Genomic DNA, 21,072 nt, shown 5'->3' on the forward strand with positions numbered 1-21,072 from the left:
GAAGGTTCAAAATTTTTTTAAAGACATTTTTGGGCGCTAAATTCCTATGTTGGTTATAGAAAATAGAAATTAACGTTACTACTTATTAGAGTGGCTCAAAAGTAAATATTTTGTCTTTTATAAAGATTTCTTTCAATTGTAATTTTGAAATTTATTTTCCGTATTGAAACGAATTGATTGACATCTCATTATGGGGCTTTAGAAATGATTATATTATTTTTAAGGATCAAATAAGATGTGATTGTCTAATTTTGGAACGTTTAATTCATTAGTGGGTTACTTGGTATGAAAACTACATTTTTTTCATTTTCAAAACAAACGTTTTGAGCGTCTTAGTGGAATATTGATTTACATTCACTAATCAACAAGACGGTTAACGATTTTGTTTTCGCAGGTGTGTTTTAAGTTGCTTAGATTGCTTATATCATACCTTAAATTAAAATAAATCCAAAATCCTTTTTTCGCGTATATGGTTCATTTAAAAATGGTCTTATTTTATTTGGATAATATCGCATACCCTTAAGCTATATCAGTGCTATGCAAACTCGGAAAAAAAGTCTCACCAAATGACTAGAACTCAACTGTGTTCACTCAATTTGACAGTTATTGCGTAAGTTAGCAAAAATAGTTCATGAAACATTTTATGACACATTTCAGATGGTTGAAAATATTTACTGAATTTTAAACATTCTTAATTCCTTTACCACATAAAAACCATACTTCCCACTCGGCTCCTTACTCTTGATCACTAGTAAAACCCTTGTAGATCATGCTCTAAATGCTATTTGAAAGTTGTGCATAAATTAGTGTCATTATTCTAGTCATAAAGTGAACATTCAAATTAAATATCAGTAATAACCATGCGTCTCCATTCACAGTTTTTTCAAATTTTGACTGCTTATCGCAAGTTTTCGCAAAACTAGCATAGGCTCATTTTAAAGAGAAAATGAAAAGCTTTCGAATGAGCATAGTGTGATCGCGGGCATTCATGGGCGTCGTTGTTGTTATCGCTTTAGAAGTTCGAATTCAATAAAAATTCATTTCAAACAGTTATCTAAACACTAACTAAACCAACTAGTGACTTATTTTTGGCGATTTTACGATGTAATTTTATCACACGGATAATTTTGGTGAAGTAATGCAATTCATAAAATCAACCGTTTCTTTGAAAAACGAGAATAATCGTATATAGTTCCTATGGTCAAATAATGCAAAAAACACTTAAGTTATGCCCTTCAAAAAGCTGTCAAAAATTCATTTTGCATTCAAATCACCAAAAATCTCGCGAAAATGTCTCTGATGGCTCAGCTGATACGAGAAAAATACTAGTGAGAATATCGCATAACCTTCATATATGGACTTAAGTCCGGGCTCGTCCCACTGTGGCAGCAGCTGTTGTAATTATGCCAAAAAAATCGCATGTAGTGTCATGAAAATTTGGTTGCGTTCCTGGTGCTAGTTGTGGTGGAAGCTTGTTTGCTATAAATGTATTGTCAAGGAAAAATGCAAATCCTGACCCACGGTATCGATCCAAGCCTGGAGCCTTAGGCGTCCTGTGCAGATATTACCTATATGTGTAACACATTTATATTAGTAAATACACGGTTGCGTTTTAAAAAACTAGGCAAGACTCACATAGAGCAATTGTCTTTTTTCATTTTTTTCGCAGGCTTTGCAAAAAATGCATTTCCTTACAAATAATTCAAATGTATCTAACGGAAACAATGTAAAACGAGGTAGTATCGCATTAATAATGAAATGGTAAAAGGGAACATATGTTTGTATAGTTACCAAGTCAATTCCCCCACGTTCCTGTCCTTGGCAATCATATATTCTGGGTTAGGGATGAAAAGTTTTGCATATCGCCGCTCAAGCGTGCGAATATTGAAACATGTTTGATTGGTGGCTTATTGTTATTGGCTGGTTTAGGACTCTATCCATGAATATAGTTCACTAAAACATGTATCATAAATACATTGAGTTAGCAAATGAAAGCTCGTTCTATTATGCACCAAAAAGGTTTGGCTATTAATTTTTCATCGGAAGAGATTTCTGAAAGAAAATAGGTTTTATGATACTTTCGTAATAGCAGATTTATATACGAACAGGGAATAAATCAATAATTCATGGAGCCTACCTATTTTTCAAGAAAGAAGATTCAGAAGTGCTTCTGGAGACACCTGAAGGGTGTAACGTGCCTTGAAGTCGACAGTGTTTGGTAGGCGGTTGACATTTTTTTCTGATATCACCAATAACCGAACGTCGACTTTCCAGCATCACCGGTTCCATGTGTAACACAACCATGTGTATGATATATACATGCCCAATTACAAAATAACAGATTTCTGTAACAAAATAATCTAGTTAATAAAACAACTGGTGATTGTGTCATCGCAAATACGAGGGGATTCCTGAAATTTATCCTTTTCATCTAACGTGTGTATTCTTCAAGATAGTTTACTTCAATGTGCCAAAATATTAACACATGAGTCATTTCTGTTGTATCATCTTGATACCCATCACTGTTTTCAGGGATCTGTCTTTTCTCTGACTTCTGAATCGGCGATGTTATATATTACGATTGGGAAATTCCACTCACTCAATTTACAATGAATCTCATACTGCACTTCATTTACGTTGTGATTCACATAAACAATTTAACAACCGTAATATTTTCTTTCGTCTTTTTTACAGATAACTGCACCATGCGAGAACCACACTACCGCTAAACAAGAGATAAGACGCTTCCGCGGCACCACGTGTCCGGTGTGCTGGTCATGTTCGAGCGTCGTCCGTTGTTTGGGGCTCTGCTCGGGTTGACGCTGGTAGTAACAGTATGGCATATGTCGTTCCAAGAAACCACCAGCAGTACCGGCGGAAGCAGTAGCAGTAGTAGCAGTAGCAATGGCGTTGGGTCTGGATCTTCGTACCTGGAGTCGGTTACTATTGCGCCACCGTACATGCAAGCATCGTCTCTGGCAGTATCCACGCCACATCACTCACAATCTGCAGTACCACCACCAGCACCACCTCGTGATGGTGCAGCAGACGTTGCTGGGGCTGTCGAATTTGTTGAAAGCAGCTCGATGACGAATCAAAGCTTCCTCCCACTATTGCTATCGTCGATATTAGTCAATCCAGTAGAAATGTTGCCAAAAGATGATTATACCAGTTTAATAGATTTGAAAGATTTTAAGTTCACCATCAATTTCAGCAATTGTAGTGAGGGTGGTCGAAACAAGTATGAAAGTGTTCGAACTAATAGTCTTAAGAGTGATGAGCAACGTGTACCATTAATTTTAGTTTTAGTTCATTCGGCACCAACCAATTGGTACAAGCGCAATACAATTCGTGATACCTGGGGACAGTACGATCCGCGAGCAAAGCTCGTCTTCCTGGTTGGAGCTGTCAACTCGAGTATCCTCCAGCAACGAATAGAGCAAGAGAATCGCATGTACGACGATATCGTACAGGGCAACTTTATCGACGCTTATCGAAATATGACCTACAAACATGTGATGGCACTAAAATGGTTCACATATCACTGCCCAGAGGCCAAGTACATCCTGAAAGCAGACGACGATGTCTTCGTTAACACTCCAACACTATACGACATTCTAGAATCGACGTCCCAAAGGCGACGGCTACTGTTTTGCCAAGAAATTAGCAAGGCGCCCGTAAAACGAACACATCGCTCCAAGTGGTACGTCAGCGTTCCCGAATACCGTAACAGGTACTACCCAAACCATTGTCCAGGCTATTCGATAATCTACACACCGGACGTGGCATTCCAGCTGTATCGGGAAGCACAACAGCAACCGTACTTCTGGATCGACGACGTGCATCTCACGGGGACGATAGCAAGACGAATTAACGTTACCATCACACCGACGGGTAGCATGCTACTCAACCAAAGCCAAAAGGATGCAATCATCGACAACAAGCTGAATGCATCCGAACAACTGTTCTTCTTCACCACACCGGATCTACGCGAAGGGGAAATCCGGAAGTTGTGGAAAGCGGTAACTCTGTCGAAAAGCGGTAGATAGTAGAAACCCATGAGGCAGACTGAATAGGAAACGAACGAGTGTAAGAGTGTTTGTGCAGCTGAAAAAAAAAGAATCACAGGCAAGATCTACTTGTATTAGAGCCTAGATCTGATCGTGAAGAATCTCGTTATACTAGGAAAAACCTTCAAATTATTCTAACATTGTTTCGCCGCTCCTTCCTATTTTTTGCTTGTTATTTAAACAGGTAATGTAAAATATTCATATCCCACGATCTCACAGAACATCATTCGATTTTTAGTTCTGAAATGAGCAGTACTACGCTTGATACTTCATCTTTGATTCAAACTAGGATATATGCATTTTTAAAAAGAAAAGTGAATAAGTTAATCAAAATACAATTCGAAATTATTTATTAAATGTGGAGTTGAAATGCCCGCGTTCATGCCATGCATGCTCGCGGGCATTTGTTTTTTTATGTAAATGTATTTCATTATTCGCAATAAGTTACAGTTTTCTTGTCCTCCTTTGTATTTCGCAATGTTCTCGAGAAAGATATTCATTGAGTTTTACCTAACTGCTTAAAAAGCAGTTCACCTTTTTGCCTTTTTCATATAAAATGTGTTACGATCGAACATTGCTCAAATATCAAACTTTTTATTTAAAAATAAAATAATGTTTTGTATGGCAAGTTCAATTCATACAGAATAAAGGAAAAGTATTCAAGCTTCCTTTTAGCGACTGTGAATCAATCCTGTTAAGACAGATTTCTTCCGTTCAATTCTACTATAGACATAATAATGAAAAACTGTTGCTTTTCACTAGAAATCAGTATTTCTAGTACTAGTATTTCAACTATTACGTATAGTCACTGAAGAAGACTATACGTAATAGTTGAAATACTAGTATCTGATTTATAGTGAAAAGCAACAGTTTTTAATTATTATTATTTCATCTGATTTAACAGGATTAATTGTGACATTCCACTAAGTCGTTCAAAAAGTTTTGAATTTTGTATGAAATTTTAGACTGTGAATTACCGGACTGCTGACTGGCAACTGTCTTTCGCGTCTTCTTGAGATTTCGCTTGACTATTGCCCAATCCTTTTTTTCTATTTGATGAAGCCCCGGGCGAGTTGGGAGGGTTCCTGTCAACAATTATGTTACTTGTTACTTGCGGAAAGCCAACAGACGTTTTTCCAGGTATTCCTGCATATAAATTTCCTGGTTGATGGTCCTGGTTGCGATGTAAATATCGCTCTTCAAGCCACAGTAATAGATGGTCTGACACACGAGATATTTTTTTACGCACTTTGACAGCATAACGTGTTTGAAAATTTTTGTCATCTTTCCTCTTCCAGTCGAATAATATTATTCCTGTTCAGGAACCTGTATTAAATCGACTTCATAATCCCCAAAACGGTTATAGACCTATTAAAATGGACAACAAATGGCTTAGATTTACTGGTGTTAGTAACTGATGATCAGCCGAGGTCTCTTTGGCCACATTTCCATCTAGGGACCGTTAATAAATTACGCAACGCAAAGATTGCCCAAAATTGACTCCCCCTCTCCCCATGTAACAAATTGTCATAAATTTATCTATACCTCCCCTCCCCTATTACGTAACAAATTCTTTGAGATTTTTTTTCTTCAGTAAAAACATGTTACGTAACGATCTAGCTTATTCCCCCTCTCCCATATATCACAACATGTAACAATTTGTCGTGAACACCTCCCCCCCACCTTAAAAAACTCCGTAATTTATTAATGGTCCTAAGACGATTCCAGAAGTCCCGGGTAAAATGGTGCTGTTACAAATTTACCAAACGCATATTGGTTTCTCGCATATGGTTACAGCGCGGAACTTCAAATGTGGAAGTACATTAAATTTCAGATATTGAATTCGTAATTCAATATCTTCAATTTAATTCATGCATCCCATCAATCAAAAGTTCGTATAAGAGAGAGAGCTGCCTAAGCTGCTCGTTTTAAGTAACTTTCCAAACAGTGCAATGTACAATAGCTGATCAAGCAACTTGCAAGTTCCATTAATTCTTTCTATTGCATATTTTATATACAGCAGCCGAGGTTACGTACATTATGTGCATTCTATAATTTTTAAAGCTCAGGTGGAAAAGGCGGCTTTGGTGGATCGCTTGTGCTTGAAGATATGCAGATTTACATGATCATCATTTAGCTCTGTTCCGTGCACATCTCCAAAATCCTTGTATTCCCCATCTGGTTGCGGAGTAAGTAACCACATTAAAGAACTAAAAACTTCATCTGATAGTCGTACGGATTTCTGAAACGTTAGTGGAATCGTCGGTGCATTTTGCCTTTCTCATAAAAAAGGCTATGCAATCACTCTGAAACTCGACTTGTCAACTAAAGCCCGGATTTCCGTGTGTCATATACCATCCGACTCAGTTCATCGAGATCTAAAAATGTCTCCTGTTGCCATGAGCCATTTAGCTCCCGTTGCCGCAAGTCATTTAGCTTTATCCCGATCTACTCGGATAGTTTAGTACCAGGGATGAATCAACCCAATTCCAACTGAGAGTTTCTCAGCGGCGAAATTTCTCCTCATACTCCCTTTACGCGACCTACTCGATCTAGTCCTCGGCAGTGTAACTAGCCTGCTTACATGTTTCCCGGTAGGTTGAGGAGGTTGATCCGGCGATTCTGTGTAGAGCATGGCGCCCGGTAGCCGTGATGACCCGCTTCCGTTACATCAACTCGAGCTAGTCCCGGGCTGTGGATCTGGCCTACACGGGGTGATTACCCATTGTTCCATTCATCTACTCGCTTGATTATCCAGCCATTTTCGCTGTATGGCCGAATGTGTCTGTTAATGGCGTTCCACGGATTTTCACAGTGAATGGGCGATTGCTTCCAAGCGGTTGAAAGCATTCTTCACGTCCAAGATGACCTGTCTTTCTGGAAGCGAAACTGCACGTTTGACAGGTCGTCCACACCCTCAGTGCACTTATTAAACCTGTTAAGGGTTATTCTCTTTAATAGTTTTCCGACCAAAATCCAAAAGACATATTGGCCTATAAAACCTGCAGGAGGAATTGTCGGCATCGGCGGCAACACCAATTCATGTTGCTTCCAGTTATCGGAGAAGCTACCTTCATCGATGCATTTCGGCAGTGTAGTCCTGAACATATCCGGGTTCTCCTGTATCGCTGTTTTTAAGACCAGGTTTGGAAGGAAGGATCACTTTCATGGCTTTCGCCACGTCGATTATCTCTTCATCGGTTATTCGGGTTTCTTCATCATAATTATATTCCTAACAGAACGGCGCCCTAAGCCCTTCAATTATAATCTTCATCTTATCCGGGAATCTTTCAACTGGTTCAGCTGGGTCTTTTATCTTTGCCATGGCTACTCTGTACGTGTCTCCTCGAGGATTCGCGTTGGCTTTGTGGCAAAGCTCCACAAGGCAGGATTTCTTAATTAGTTATGGAATTTGCGTTTCGACTTTGCCTCATCAGAATCCGACACTAACTTAGTGACAGGCTTAGTAGCGCCAGAGTGACGCTAGCTCCAAAAACCGGAGACAATATTTGTGTTCATGAACAAACCCCGCTTGATATCCCGCAAGAAATGGAGTTCATTGCTGTGACCGCATATTGTTTTTATGAATATTTCAAAATTTGTTGCATTATCTGCTGGTGAAATAAGAAAGCTACTATACGTGCCAGGATTCATTACGCCTATAGAATTCACTATTCCAGAGCTGTTATACTAACGTGAAAAAGGTGCTAAATCTGTCTCAGAATTGTCATATTTTTTTACAATATAACACCAGATCTCGACGATCTATGCATTTGAAAGACATTTAAATCAAAACAATTTTTTTAGATTATAGAGGCACGTACAAGGCAATCGATCTACCGCAAACCGGGGTGACTCATCACTACACTTCCCAGAAATTTATTTTTTTAAAGTTCAATTGCCCCCCATGATTCGATTCCTAGTCCCACACGGAGTCTACTCCAAATTTGACCCAAATAAGACAACTCTAGCTACCTGTCTGTTCGAAGTTTGTACGGGATTTTTCAACAATTTACATGGAGAAAGCAAACTAACTTGCATTTTCACCGCTAGTTGGTACTGTAGGCATCACTTCAAGTGAAAATGAGGAAAATTATTTTATTGCCTACAACTTTGTAGAAGACTGAATCAATCCAACTTCCTTTGGATAAGTTATTAAACTTTTAGAGAAGTAATGTCTAAGTCAGTTTTGCATGGGGCCTAACAGTATGTACTTAGTGATGAATCAGTAATCGAATCCCACGAACTCTACTTTTTGCGAAATAATGGTTTGGTTTAGCGGAATAGTATGTTTGGAAGTAATTTAATACGAATGGTATAAATTGTGAGTGATTAAATTAAGTTTTTGTTTTTCAATCAGTCAGGTGCTGAATATACAGCACACCATAGCAACCTATAAATGTTTTCAGAGCAAAACGAGTTTGAAATTTTAACTATTATTGTATTATTTTTATTGTTTTGCCCAAACATCTGATAGTTCGAATCTTTGAGCAATATCTTTCAGAAGCATTTGAAATCTTCTACAAATGGTATCATCACTTTTTATTGAATTTTGCATTTTGTGAGAAATGTGTGTTTCTGTTCGTCTTACCTGCAGTGTCCATAACAGCGCGCTTTCCCCTATAAGGGCCTTGTTCAGCAACGATCTTTTCATGTGGTCATTGATCTGGCGCGTGCTTTTGGAGTAAACAAACCATTCCAAGGTTCTAGGGGCAAGACAGACCATTTTATTCTGCAATGGGACGGACATGAAAAGCTTTTGTGCATCAGGGATGAAAAATTTGCTCCAAATATAAAAAATTGCGGATCCCACTGCACAGCGGTCCAAAGTGTAAATGCGGCAGGGTTTTTTAACTTTTTGCTAAGACTAATTGAAATATCCTTAAAATATATTAAGGAAAGTTGTTGTATTTTGCAAGGCCCTTCTTTTTTTGAACAAAAGCAAGATCTAATATTGAACTTTTTAACGATTCGAGATAGAGCTTGACTGTCTTCGATGAGGCTGTAGCTTAGACTATATCAAGTGTCGCGGATGATTGCTTCTTCGGTATAACAATCGGTCAGTTATTTTATAAGACCGATAGATCGCCGTATTGCACACTGTTAGTCGATTAATTTTTGTAGGCTGAATCGTGTACCGATGTTGAATGGGACTACAATCGGATGAATTCAGTCGTTTGTCCGAACCGGAACTAAAATGAGTTTTTCTCTTTCAAAGGAAAAACATACAAAAATTGGCGTTTGTCGATTGAGCTGAGAACAGAAATTAAAGCCTACCATGTTGTGAAAATTGATACTGAAGGATGGCTTGTCAAAATTTACACGTCTTATTATTTGTCAAAATAGACATTTGGCAGACGACTTGTCAAAGTGAGTGCGCATTTGGAAACGCAACCGATGCCAAAAAGATGAATATATGGTTGCAGGAGAAAAAATATTTTTTGTTGCTGAATGAAAAAAGATGTCCAAAAATGGGACCACCGCCTTAAGAAAAGTAATGACGCAAGCTGCTTTAGACGATTTGGGTGCATTATCACATTTTATGAAACATTGCTGAGGACACTTTTGACCGTCTTTTTTGGGTTTGCGACCACCGTGCGTCCCCACGAAGACAACGGTTTCCCCTTTTACGATGCGGTGGACAACAGTACATACAGGCATGCATACCCTCCTCCGGTTCAGTTAAACTACTACTAAACACGGTGTTTTAATAATGATGGTCCGTGTTTGTACCTGAGTCCGCTTTTCCACAACGTTTTCACCTAGACCGGCATCGGGATTCAGGGGGCAACGGTTTGCAGACCGGCGACAATCTTCTACTTCCGGCGCATGATGACCGGGAAAGAAGCGGGGTAGGATAGGATTCTAATATTATACTTTTCAAATGCTTCTCTTGGCCGTGTCTGGTGGTTATCAGCTGCATTTGAGCTAAGATTAGTATTAGAGGGTGAAAATGTGATCGTTTTTGAAACCAACGTGGCGGGCGGGTTCGGTTTTGAAGTGTGTGGGAGTTGTCGGAATGGTCGTAAAATGAACCAACCACATAATAAACTTGTATAAATTGGGTATAGGGGATTGAGCCATGTACGTATCGGTACATAAGGGTTATAAACACGGATACCATGTTAGTTGTCCTTCTTGCAGTTTAATCGATGGTGCGACTGCTATCAGTCGAGAATATATTCAAGCCTTTATTAAGAGGGAGGGGGGAGGGGGTTGGTTAAGGGTTTTCGGCGTGATTGCTGTAATTTTTCTATGCAAAAATATCGACAAACGATTTGGTGACGGGACTTTTTGTGCAGCGTCTCTGGAAAGAAATGATTTGCGGTGTTACCTGCCATTCCAAAACTACTTAACCGTTTTCTTTCAAACTTTGCATACACATTCTGTGTTAACAATACGTTGAGTTTTTGAGATAAATGTTTAATTAAGGGGTTTTTTTTACTCATTTTAAATAAAAATTACTATTATTCACGAAAAATTCCGTCTTTTTATGAATAAACCTTAAATGAAAAGTTATCTCAAGAACTCAACGTAGGGGTTAGGTATTTTTAACATAGAATGTGTATGCGAAGTTTGAAAGAAATCGGTTAACTTGTTTTGGAATGGCAGGTAACACCGCAAATCATCTGTTTCCAGAGACGTTGTACAAAAAGCTGCGTCACCGAGTCGTTTGTCGTTATTTTTCATAGAAAAATTACAGCATGTTATTGAAATGATAGACTATAATGTAAAAAAGTTTTGATAAATTTGCAAAGTTCTAAAAAAATTCGCAGAGGAAGTGTTTTTTTTCATGCTGAAACCTTTAACACCCCCCCCCCCTTAAGTGAGATATCCTTACACCATTTATATGGTATGATAATAATTATACTATAAATAACCGTCAGATTATGTCTTCACTCAACTACATTATGCAGTGCCTCAAAAAATGTTACGTACAAGGATTGTTTGCATGTGCGGTTGTACATGTAACAAATTGATTTGTTCCATCTCAATTAACAAAACTACCTTACTGTATACCAGTTATAAATTTGACACCCTAGCGGACGATAGCTGAACTAGAATATAGAAAACTCGATTATGGCAACTCTTACACAAAAAAAGCCTACTTGTCTGCGTAAAATTATTCTCACTTACGCTAATCGCGGGAAAAGTGGAACAAATGAAAAGTCCGAACAAATGGAAATGATCAAAAGGGAACAAAAGGGATTTATTCAAAAGCCAATCAGAACAAATTACGCGCGAACACACGATACCGCCAAAGGGTACGCATGAACAGATTCCCGATAAGCTCGCCACTTTGGTGGAGACCGTGGTGAGGCAAAATTCTAGGTGCGAAAACCATTTAATTGGTTTAGTGAATTGTGTGAACTAAGCGTTGTGCTAATCAGGTGACGCTACCCATTCAACGTGGGTGCTAGTTCTGGGTGAAGAACGCAACATCGTGGTCGAATCGCTAGTTGGCAAGCCGTTGGATCTCCACCAAAACCTACACGGGGACACATCTACCCCAAGTACTCGGCCGTCGTTATTTCTGGTCTACGGTGCGGCCTCCTAGCCTGATCGACCCGACAACAGCGAACTACGCTATTGCCACCCGAAGATCCTCGAAAACCAAAGCTCCGATGGATTGTCATCGTCACCGTGCCGGCCGGCATAACAAGTAAGCTCGTTCCGTTACGGTTGTGCGCACTCACTAGAGAGAACAGAATAAAGTGTTAGCGGTAGTAGATTGGCCAATTGTATAGCACGATTTTTCGTTCACATCCGGTAGTCTTGGTTCGTTGTGATTTACAGAATAAACGCGGTATTGGTTTGGGAAGCTATTAAGAAGCGTTTGGATTCTTGCTATTTTGTTTGATTCTTTTTTTTACTCAAGCTAGACTGATCTATCGTGCGCCTTCACTGTGGTATCGTGGTTTCGAGATTTCGTCCTGATTCGCGTGATCAAAGAGTATACTGAACTGGTACAATTTCCGCGCTTACTTTTAAATTGTTTTTTTTTTTTTTAATTGCCAAGATACACCAATTTATCCATGGTAGATGCGATAAATGTCAATTTTCCAGGACCAGTTTCACTGAAGGTACCCCAAACCATAACATGACCATCGCCATGCTTTACAGTCGGCCGTAAAATTTTCGGATTTTATTCAGTATTTGGTTTGCGCCACACGAAAATATTGAATTTGCCTTCATCCGTGAATAGAACGTTGTTCCAAAAATCATCTGGTTCTACCACATTGAGCGTGTTCCAATCGCTTTTTGATATTTTCTGTAGAAATGAACGGCTTTTTACGCGCGACGGATTCTCGATATCCTGGAGGGTATTACGTATTATTTGGGGGTTAACTTTGCCGTACCGCAACGGGCTTCCTGCAAGCTTAGGAGCACTCTGTTTGGGACGTTGCTTGATTTCACGTAAAAGTGTGCGAATGTGACGGTCTGTAAGCTTCGGTTTGCGACCTCTTCCGGGAGCAGTCTCAGGAGACTTTGTTTTCTTGAAGCTCTGAAGTAAATACTGCACCGATGATCAGGGGAGATTCATGGTTCCTGCAATTTCGGACAGACTTTTACATCTTCCTTCAAGTCAACGATCAGTTTTCGGATAGACAGCGGAATCTGACAAAAATATCTAAAACCTTTAAATTACACAAAACAACTAAAATAATATTGTGTGTCGCGAGTATGTACAGGACACAACACGGGAATTAGTTTCTACCTGTCACATACTTGTTTACTTCACAAATTTTTGAAAGGGTCGTAAGTGTACGGACAATTTTTTTGACGTCGGTTTCGTTACTTTTTTGAGGCAAGCAAATATTAAAATATTTGCTAACCTCAAAAAGGCAACGAAACCGCTTTGTCAAAACAAAGTTATTACTTTTCAGCATAGTTTGATATGTGAAATACAAAACGGACTTCATTCTACAACAAACGGCTGAAACTGAGGAGAGTTCCCTTAATATATTTTTCTAATGATTTATTATTGGAGTAAATGCTGTGCGGGCAATTTTTTATACAGTGTTCGTCTCACCTGTATACAAACATTTGGAATTCCCACTTCGAGTATGAAATCACTGACGAAATATCAAGCTAGCATAGCCCATTAGTAACAATAGTTATCTACTCTACCGGTGTGTTATAAACATAGGAAGTCCTATTATTACAGTTAAAAATCCCTATTTGAATCTGACGTAGGTAGTTACCGTATAGTTATTCAAAATAAAAATATTTTAAACGAAATTAACCGAAATATCGAGTTATAAAAATTTCCTGTCCTGACGAATCATCAAATGAATCCGAGCAAACATCCTAAGATGCTCGATTTCTCCAGCAAATTGTTTATATGAAAGTGATTTAGTGTATTACCTTGACCCCGTATTGCTCCCGTTAAATAGATTTAATTTTCGGTTTATCACTGTAGAAGTTAACTACGAATTCGACTCCTATTTTGTAGGATAGTATCTGCTAGAGAGAAAAATATCGTATGCCTTTCAAAATCTCGACTGATGATGCGTTGCCTGAGGCACGTTAAACTGAATCTATTTGTAAATATTCGTTTATTCAAGTATAGTTTACGGTTTTTGTTTGACCGCTAGTTGCGTAGACATGCGTTTGAAAATTCTCGGGAAAAGGCACAATATTTGATCGTGTGAAACTGTAACAAAAGTTTAAGAGATATGATACCGATTTTTGTTTGTGGTGGAAATATGTACAGCTGAGCAGACAAGTTTGAACATTCCGGTAACATCGAAATCTTCACTTTTATGATTTCGACTAAGCAGTATTGGTCAATAAGTACATACCAGTGTGTAGATTTCTTCAACACCACCGGGAGTATCAGTGGTTTGTACATCAAATTAATAATGTTAGTCAAAAAGTTCAAAGAAAATCTTTTCATTCATTTCAATTGCACGTGCGTGTTATGATCCAAATCAATTCACATTGAGTGAATGTGGAACTGGAACTGATTATTTTGTCTCAATTATAACACAATTACTTGTCGAATTGGCTGCATTAATTTCCACTGTTAACGTAATCGGCTGGCAAAATGATTATAAATGAGAAGTGTGACCACCAATTCACTATCTTGAATGGAAGGGGTTCGTGCATTGTATTTGAGTAGCTAAAATGGTTCGTCTATTGCAAATGGGAGAGAAATTAAAAGTAAGCAAATCGGCCATAATACTACTTGCTTTTAAAGTGCCAATATTTTGACAAAACAAATATGATTATAATTTATTTTTGCCCGATGAGAAATTATAAGTATTAGCTAAACATATAGTATTTAGACAAAGTTATAGGGGGAATATTACGAAGAGGTTGTTTTTCGAATTAAAACATCTTTCAAAATTACGACGACAGCAACTAGTGTTAACAAAGTGATCCATCACTAGCTTTTTCAGCGCGGCAAGCATTAAATGCTGTTAAATTGTAGAAATCAACTCCACAACACATCCAGCAGAGCATGTCAGTAATCAGTAATAGAGAAGGATTCAAATTATTTCAATATTAGCGAAACAACAGAATGGACAAACAATCGGTACCTTTAATTGTTAATGGTGGAACAGTTAAAATTTATAAACCAAAATAAAAGGACACACAAATTTACACTTTTTAATAGTCTTTGCAATAATCTTCGAATCACAATAAAGATATTTCATACACATCACAAACTGTCACGAATCTCAACGTACATAGCTGGAACCATAGCGCAAAGAAGTTAATCAAAACATACTCAACTTGAATGAAACCAACGTACGATAAAGGAAATGGAGCAAATTATATAAACAAAGATATTTATTTAAATGGCGCAAAAAAAAATTGACATATAAGATGTATAATCTAGTTAGAAGAAACAACTGTATATTTATTAATTAGTTTAGCGAGAGAGCGTTAGAGAAAGAAAAAAAACAAAGCAAAACGAGATGTTCATTTAAAAAAAAACCTTCGAAAAAGAATTGACTATTACAAGATACAATTAATAGAATTAATTGATATGGGAGTGTCTTCATGTGTTCGTGCATATGGATTTGAGCATTTGGCAAACAGATCACCAGAAAAAAACGTAACTGATGTAGAAGTTGATTAAAATAATTATAGAAATGTTTGTACCACCACCAATAAAAATAATGACATGTACAATTCAATGCACGAATTATCCGAAACTTCCCTGAATATGCCGGATTCGTTCACTATGTTTTATTTCGATCTGATCAGTACAAACACATCTTATTATCTAAAAATAATTTTCACGTTGTTACTGGTTGAGCAGAGTACAAAAGTTATTTGAATGATGTAGTACATCCTGAAAATCTTGCATTATTATTGGAATGTCATCTTGCGGTATCTTCAGGAATTAGAATATATTGGCTCAAATGGCACATGCCTCGTGGTGACCTGTGATGTCTTGGGTCACAATGTCGATGCTTTGTTCACTGAACCCAGCTTGTATATATTTTGCAATGATGTTAATTTTTTTGTTGTATAAATAACAGTGTTCGCTCTATCTCGTGTATTTGACGATGCCTGCTCTTTGTTTATATTTTTAAATTATTGGTCGTGAATGTAACAGTAGAATTTAAATGTCAAACCATTACTACTCCGTCCTTGCATGTTTGAGTCGCAATTAAGTTCTCTGGTTGGTGTCAAATTTGGGTTTCGTTGGCTAGCTATTTGTTCAGAGATTTGTTTGCTTATTTATTAATTTATTTACTTATTTATTTACTATTTATTTTGTAATTGCACTAAGGTTTTTTTTTGCAAAACGATGTAATTTCGCAATAGACCTTTCTCGTCAAAATTTTTTGTATGATAGGATGCTTCCTTTTTTATTCCCAATTCGTTACTGCCTATTGCCGCGATGATTTGGTACCTCTAACTATTGAAAAAATCAAAAATAGTGCAATCTGCCCATTTAACCCCATATTCCCAATACCTATCTTGCCTTGCTTCCCCGTATTTTTACACCATTTGGATGAATTTCCTGTGGGGAATACTAAAAGGATGCCAGATCTGCATATATATTAGTAAATCTGCAGATTTCGCATTTTCAATGCAGATCTTTTGCAGATTACGAATATTTAGCAGAACAAAGCCTATGCCAGCCAATTTATACACCTGCTTTCAACATTTTTGATCATTTAAAATATATACATACTACATTTCTATGTCAAATTTATTAAAGATTTTTGTAGCAATATGCAGACTTATATTTTTACTGCAGGCTATTGTTTAAATGGACCTGGCATCACTGATGCTGAAATGATTCATTCATATACCTGTCAAAAACGAATGAAAATGTATAACCTCACTTTTCTGACAGTTCAGTGTGCTTGTTTACCTAAGACTTGTTTACATGGACTATTAAAATTTACATTACTTGAATACTTTCGATGCTCTTTGTTCATACATTGACCAATCGGCGCTGGATGTAATACCCGGTGACATATGCTGAATCGCAAGATCAAGTATTGGGCTATAAAACGATTGCTTTCTGGATGATGGATAAGGATTTGTACACATTTGTTTGTTTGCTAGTGGGTTAAGTCCTAACAAGATGATACGATTGATTACTCATTTTAGGTGGTGAAGTTACCTGAACTGTATAGGTAACGAATTCGGTCGATGATAAGTTGTTGAAATGATTTTGTTCGTTCAATGCCCATATCGAAGAACGTTTCCATTGGTCGGAATGCCTGCCAGCGTATGATAGCTGCAAACATGAGGACAACAAGGTTATCGCTTTCGAATGGAACAATTATTTATTAATCGTGTTCAAGTTCCATTACAGCAAAAGTTTCGTCGATGATCACATTGTCGTTGATTTAGCCGGCAAATACAAAATAGTGCTCGGCACTGACGATAAGGAGTAAGAAGGATTTGATAGGAGTGATAAGAATGCAAATTTATATTATATCCCGAGTTGCCATCATTTTGGCACCGCAATAAAGCTATCTTTCAACTGCTGCCTTGTTCAAATTGGTAGGAAATAACTAGGCATGCTTCGGAGATCTGTCTAAACAATCTCTACTTAGCGCAGAATACGCGAAACCGCTGCTAGCTTTCGAAAGAAAATTCCTAGCTGCTGCTACTCTATCAGTCTCTCGACTGAGAACTACAATTTCGGTCGGATAAATTATGCTATGAAAATTGTATTTCCTGGAATTTCATCTGACGAGATCAATTCATTGTGAGGAATTTCGCTGCGTTTCAATATTGCATGCCTCTGTAGGTGATGATGTGTGTGGATTCACTTCGGCAGCCAGCTCTTATGTTTTGGGTAATTTTGCTATCTTATTCTGCTGAATAAATCATCTGCCCAAAAGCCTCTAGGTTATACTATGGTCACTTTAAAACCGCCCTGCTATTTAATCTTGTAGCTCTCGTCATGTCAGTCCTGGCACTCTTCTCGACTATTCCTGGCACTATACCGCTGATGTCGCACTTATTACGGTATTCAAACTTGGCGAGAGCGGCAGTAGTTTCGTCGGAATTGTTCACTCGACAAGCAGTAAGTGCAAGGACTTTGCTACTTATGCCTGAGCCCCTCGTTGAAACATTCGTCCTGCCGGAGTGTTAGCTTCGCCCGATATCGGAGCGTATTGCTGAACCGAAGCAGTCTGCTACTGACGCTGCTTCCTTCGAATCGGAATCGCTGAATATTCCCGTTAGCCGAATGTCCAACGTGGCCGAAGGCAAACCGATTGCAGTAACACCACCAGCCGTAGCTGACATTTTAGCCTTTAATCCAAGTCCCTGCCATTGACATAGCGACAGACGAGTGCGGCGCAGGCTGGACCATCGGTTGACTCGGTGCCGGATGGGGCGAAACAGCTGCAACAGGAGCGGACCTAGTATGGGGTGTAAAGGTCATCAATTGCCATAGATCACCAAAATGCTCTGCGACTAACATTGTGAACAAAACAAACCAAATGAAATTGATCGCACAACGATAAAATAATCTAAATTCTACCCAAACATTTGAAACATTTGAAAAGGGTCTAACTGCCAAACGTAAACCTTGAGAAAAAGGCAAAAGAAGTTTGGGTCGAATTCATTATAATTCTATGTAAAAAATTTAATATTGTTTTATTTAGTTTAATTGTGCATATTGTTTACATCAGACACTCCCCTTAATTCATTGAGTACGTATTTCACTGCCTTTATAATCCTTTTGGAATCAGTTACAATAATCCTTTATAATCATTTTATAATAAGTGTATTGCTAGTTAGGACTTTTATATCAGCCGGGCCCTTTTATAATTTGTTATAAAATCATTATCAAAATTCTTCATAATCCATTTTTGCATTATGTTTATGTACATGGCCAGATAGATAGTTTTTAACTGGGACGGGAGTGTGGATACGAAAAACCTAATGTCAATTGCAGCCAGGGGTAGCTGTCAAATGCAGCCAAAGGGAACCGTCAAATGCTGTCAGAGGGAACTGTCAAGTGTAGCCAGTCCATTTAAAATATGTGAGGAAGAATGAGTGGCTATGCAAGACAAGAGATAAAATGAACAGAAAAAAAGAAAAAAAACATCTATCCACAGGTTCTGTCCCAGGATTTTAATAGAGAACATGAAAATTCGATTTGTTTGCATTTGGCAGTAGGCCTTTTTCAAATGTTTGGCTAGAAATTCCTTACTTCTTCAATGAATCATGTACAAGAAAAGTAAAAATGTTAAATTTAACGGAACAATGTATGATGCCGACATCAAATAAAAAAATACAGCTGAGCGACCTTGTTTGGAAAGTGTTAATATTTGGCAGCGAACCAAACCAAGTTCTCATACTATGATCGAATCAACAAAAATTCCAAGACCATGTAAACAATCTCTCTGAACTGTCTAAAAAGTGAGGTTAAAGATTATCATGCAATGTTCTCCACCGACAGGTTCACTTTAGTTTGTTTACATAACCAATGAACTTTGTACCGCGACTCACCACTTCATTTGCCGCGTTGCCAGGAACTCAAGCAAAAATAAACAAAACAGTGTTGCCCAAACACACATTTTGAGTCCCACCATTCTTGCAAAGGTGAAAAAAATACTCAACATTCTTGCATTTTTCAAATTTAAAAAAATCATTAGAAAATCACGATAGCTCTAAAAAGTCTCATTTCAACGGAAATATTCTTAAAAATGTGTATTCTTTTGAATAAAAATAAGAAAAAAGGGGGTTAGGTCGGACGAGAAAGATCTATTACTAATGTGTATATTCCGTAAATTTAGTATAAATGAAGCAATTTCGGCTTTTACAGTATCATCCTCTTACGCGTTAGAACTTCTTTTGTGTATAAAATATTGTTTTAGTTTCAGTTTAGACATTGTAAAATCAATTGAGTCGCAATAGTGATTATAAATAGACATCGTAGGAATTATGGGGCTATATTTTGCACAGTTTGTGCGAAAAGGAGCTAGGTTCTCGGAAGGGCTCCCCGTCAGAATCATATACTACAATTTGCAATGTCGCCCACTAAAACACTGCTTTAGGCCAATTGTAGCGGGCCATGATTCTTGTTTATTTGTTGAATACATCAACAGATATATCAAAGCCCCAATGATGTTGGCCTTAATACTAATCTAGTTTCTAACAATCAAGTACACTCAGGTTTTTTTTACGCGGGGGATACGAGCCGCGTAAATGAAAACCGCGTAAATGAAAACCGCGTAAATTTCAAAATCCGCGTAAATGAAAACCGCGTAAATTTCAAAATCCGCGTAAATGAAAACCGCGTAAATTTCAAAATCCGCGTAAATGAAAACCGCGTAAATTTCAAAATCCGCGTAAATGAAGACCACTTAAATTTAAGAATCCGCGATAAAGGGAACCTCATTGATGGATACCGCGTAAATTCCAAAATCCGCGTAAATGAAAACCGCGTAAATTTCAAAAACCGCGTAAATGAAAACCGCGTAAATTTCAAAATCCGCGTAAATGAAAACCGCGTAAATTTCAAAATCCGCGTAAAAAAAAACCGCGTAAAAAAATACCGCGCAAAAAAAAACTTGAGTGTACACAAAAACAATAGTCATACAATAATCAAAAACAAATAAAAAGGTCAAGTATTGTTAGCTAATTGATTAAATAGTCTAGAAAAACGTATACGCAGTGTTTGCCGAGAAACGTTGAAATCAAATGCCGAAGCTGCCTGGTTAAAAATTCGTTGCAGACCAGTGATGGCTCCATACATACCTACTATAGTTAGTGCGTCGGAATGGTAATCTGAACATAATGTTGTTGCGTAGTGTTCGAGGAGCGACGTTTATGTTGATTTGTTCCAAAATAGCTGGGGCATCTATACGACCTTGCAGAGTATCACCGATGAACAAGGCTCTTGCAGTATTACTTCGAACATGTAGGGGCTCTAGTTGAATTAGCTGACACCGGTTTTCATAGCGAGGTAGTCGGGAAGGATCTCTCCACGGAAATCTACGAAGCGCAAAACGTAAAAAGCGACGCTGAACGGACTCTATTCTCGCAACGCCATTATTGTAGTTTGGACTCCAAACTTCAGAGCAATATTCTAGAATTGATCGAGATAAAGAACAGTAGAGCGATTTGAGACAATAGATATCCGCAAATTTTTTGGCAATTCTGAAGATGCATCCCAGTGCTCGAGATACTTTGCCAACTGCATAGGAGACGTGTTGTTTAAACGTAAGTTGAGGATCCAGAATCACTCCCCGATCTTTAACATGACTGACGCGTTCAATGTCTGTTTCTAGTAGACGGTAGTTAAAATGAATCGAATCCTTTTTCCGTGAAAACTATATTACCGAACACTTCTTCGAGTTCACGCACATGCGGTTCGTGTTACACCAATCAGCAAAGACATCAAGCTGCTGTTGGAGAAATCTGCAATCTTCAATTGATCGAATTAGGTGGAATATCTTGAGGTCATCTGCGAAGGACAATCGTGGAGTCTTCAGAACTAGATGAACATCATTGAAGTATAGCAGAAACATCAACGGTCCCAAGTGGCTTCCTTGAGGTA

General features: G+C 38.0%; 1 protein-coding gene across 1 annotated transcript in view; it reads left to right on the forward strand.

Annotated features, from left to right (window-relative positions):
• LOC131692436 (lactosylceramide 1,3-N-acetyl-beta-D-glucosaminyltransferase) overlaps nucleotides 1–15,215 on the forward strand; it is a 64,306-nt gene extending 49,091 nt beyond the window's left edge. Inside the window, exon 2 of the mRNA XM_058979484.1 lies at nucleotides 2,695–15,215. Coding sequence (XP_058835467.1) covers nucleotides 2,778–4,049 — 1,272 coding nt within the window. The 5' untranslated portion in view covers nucleotides 2,695–2,777 and the 3' untranslated portion in view covers nucleotides 4,050–15,215. The remainder of the gene's footprint in view (nucleotides 1–2,694) is intronic.
• Nucleotides 15,216–21,072: the final 5,857 nt, after the last annotated feature.

Source organism: Topomyia yanbarensis, chromosome 3, assembly GCF_030247195.1.
Source record: "Topomyia yanbarensis strain Yona2022 chromosome 3, ASM3024719v1, whole genome shotgun sequence".
Classification (NCBI taxonomy): Eukaryota; Metazoa; Arthropoda; class Insecta; order Diptera; family Culicidae; genus Topomyia; species Topomyia yanbarensis.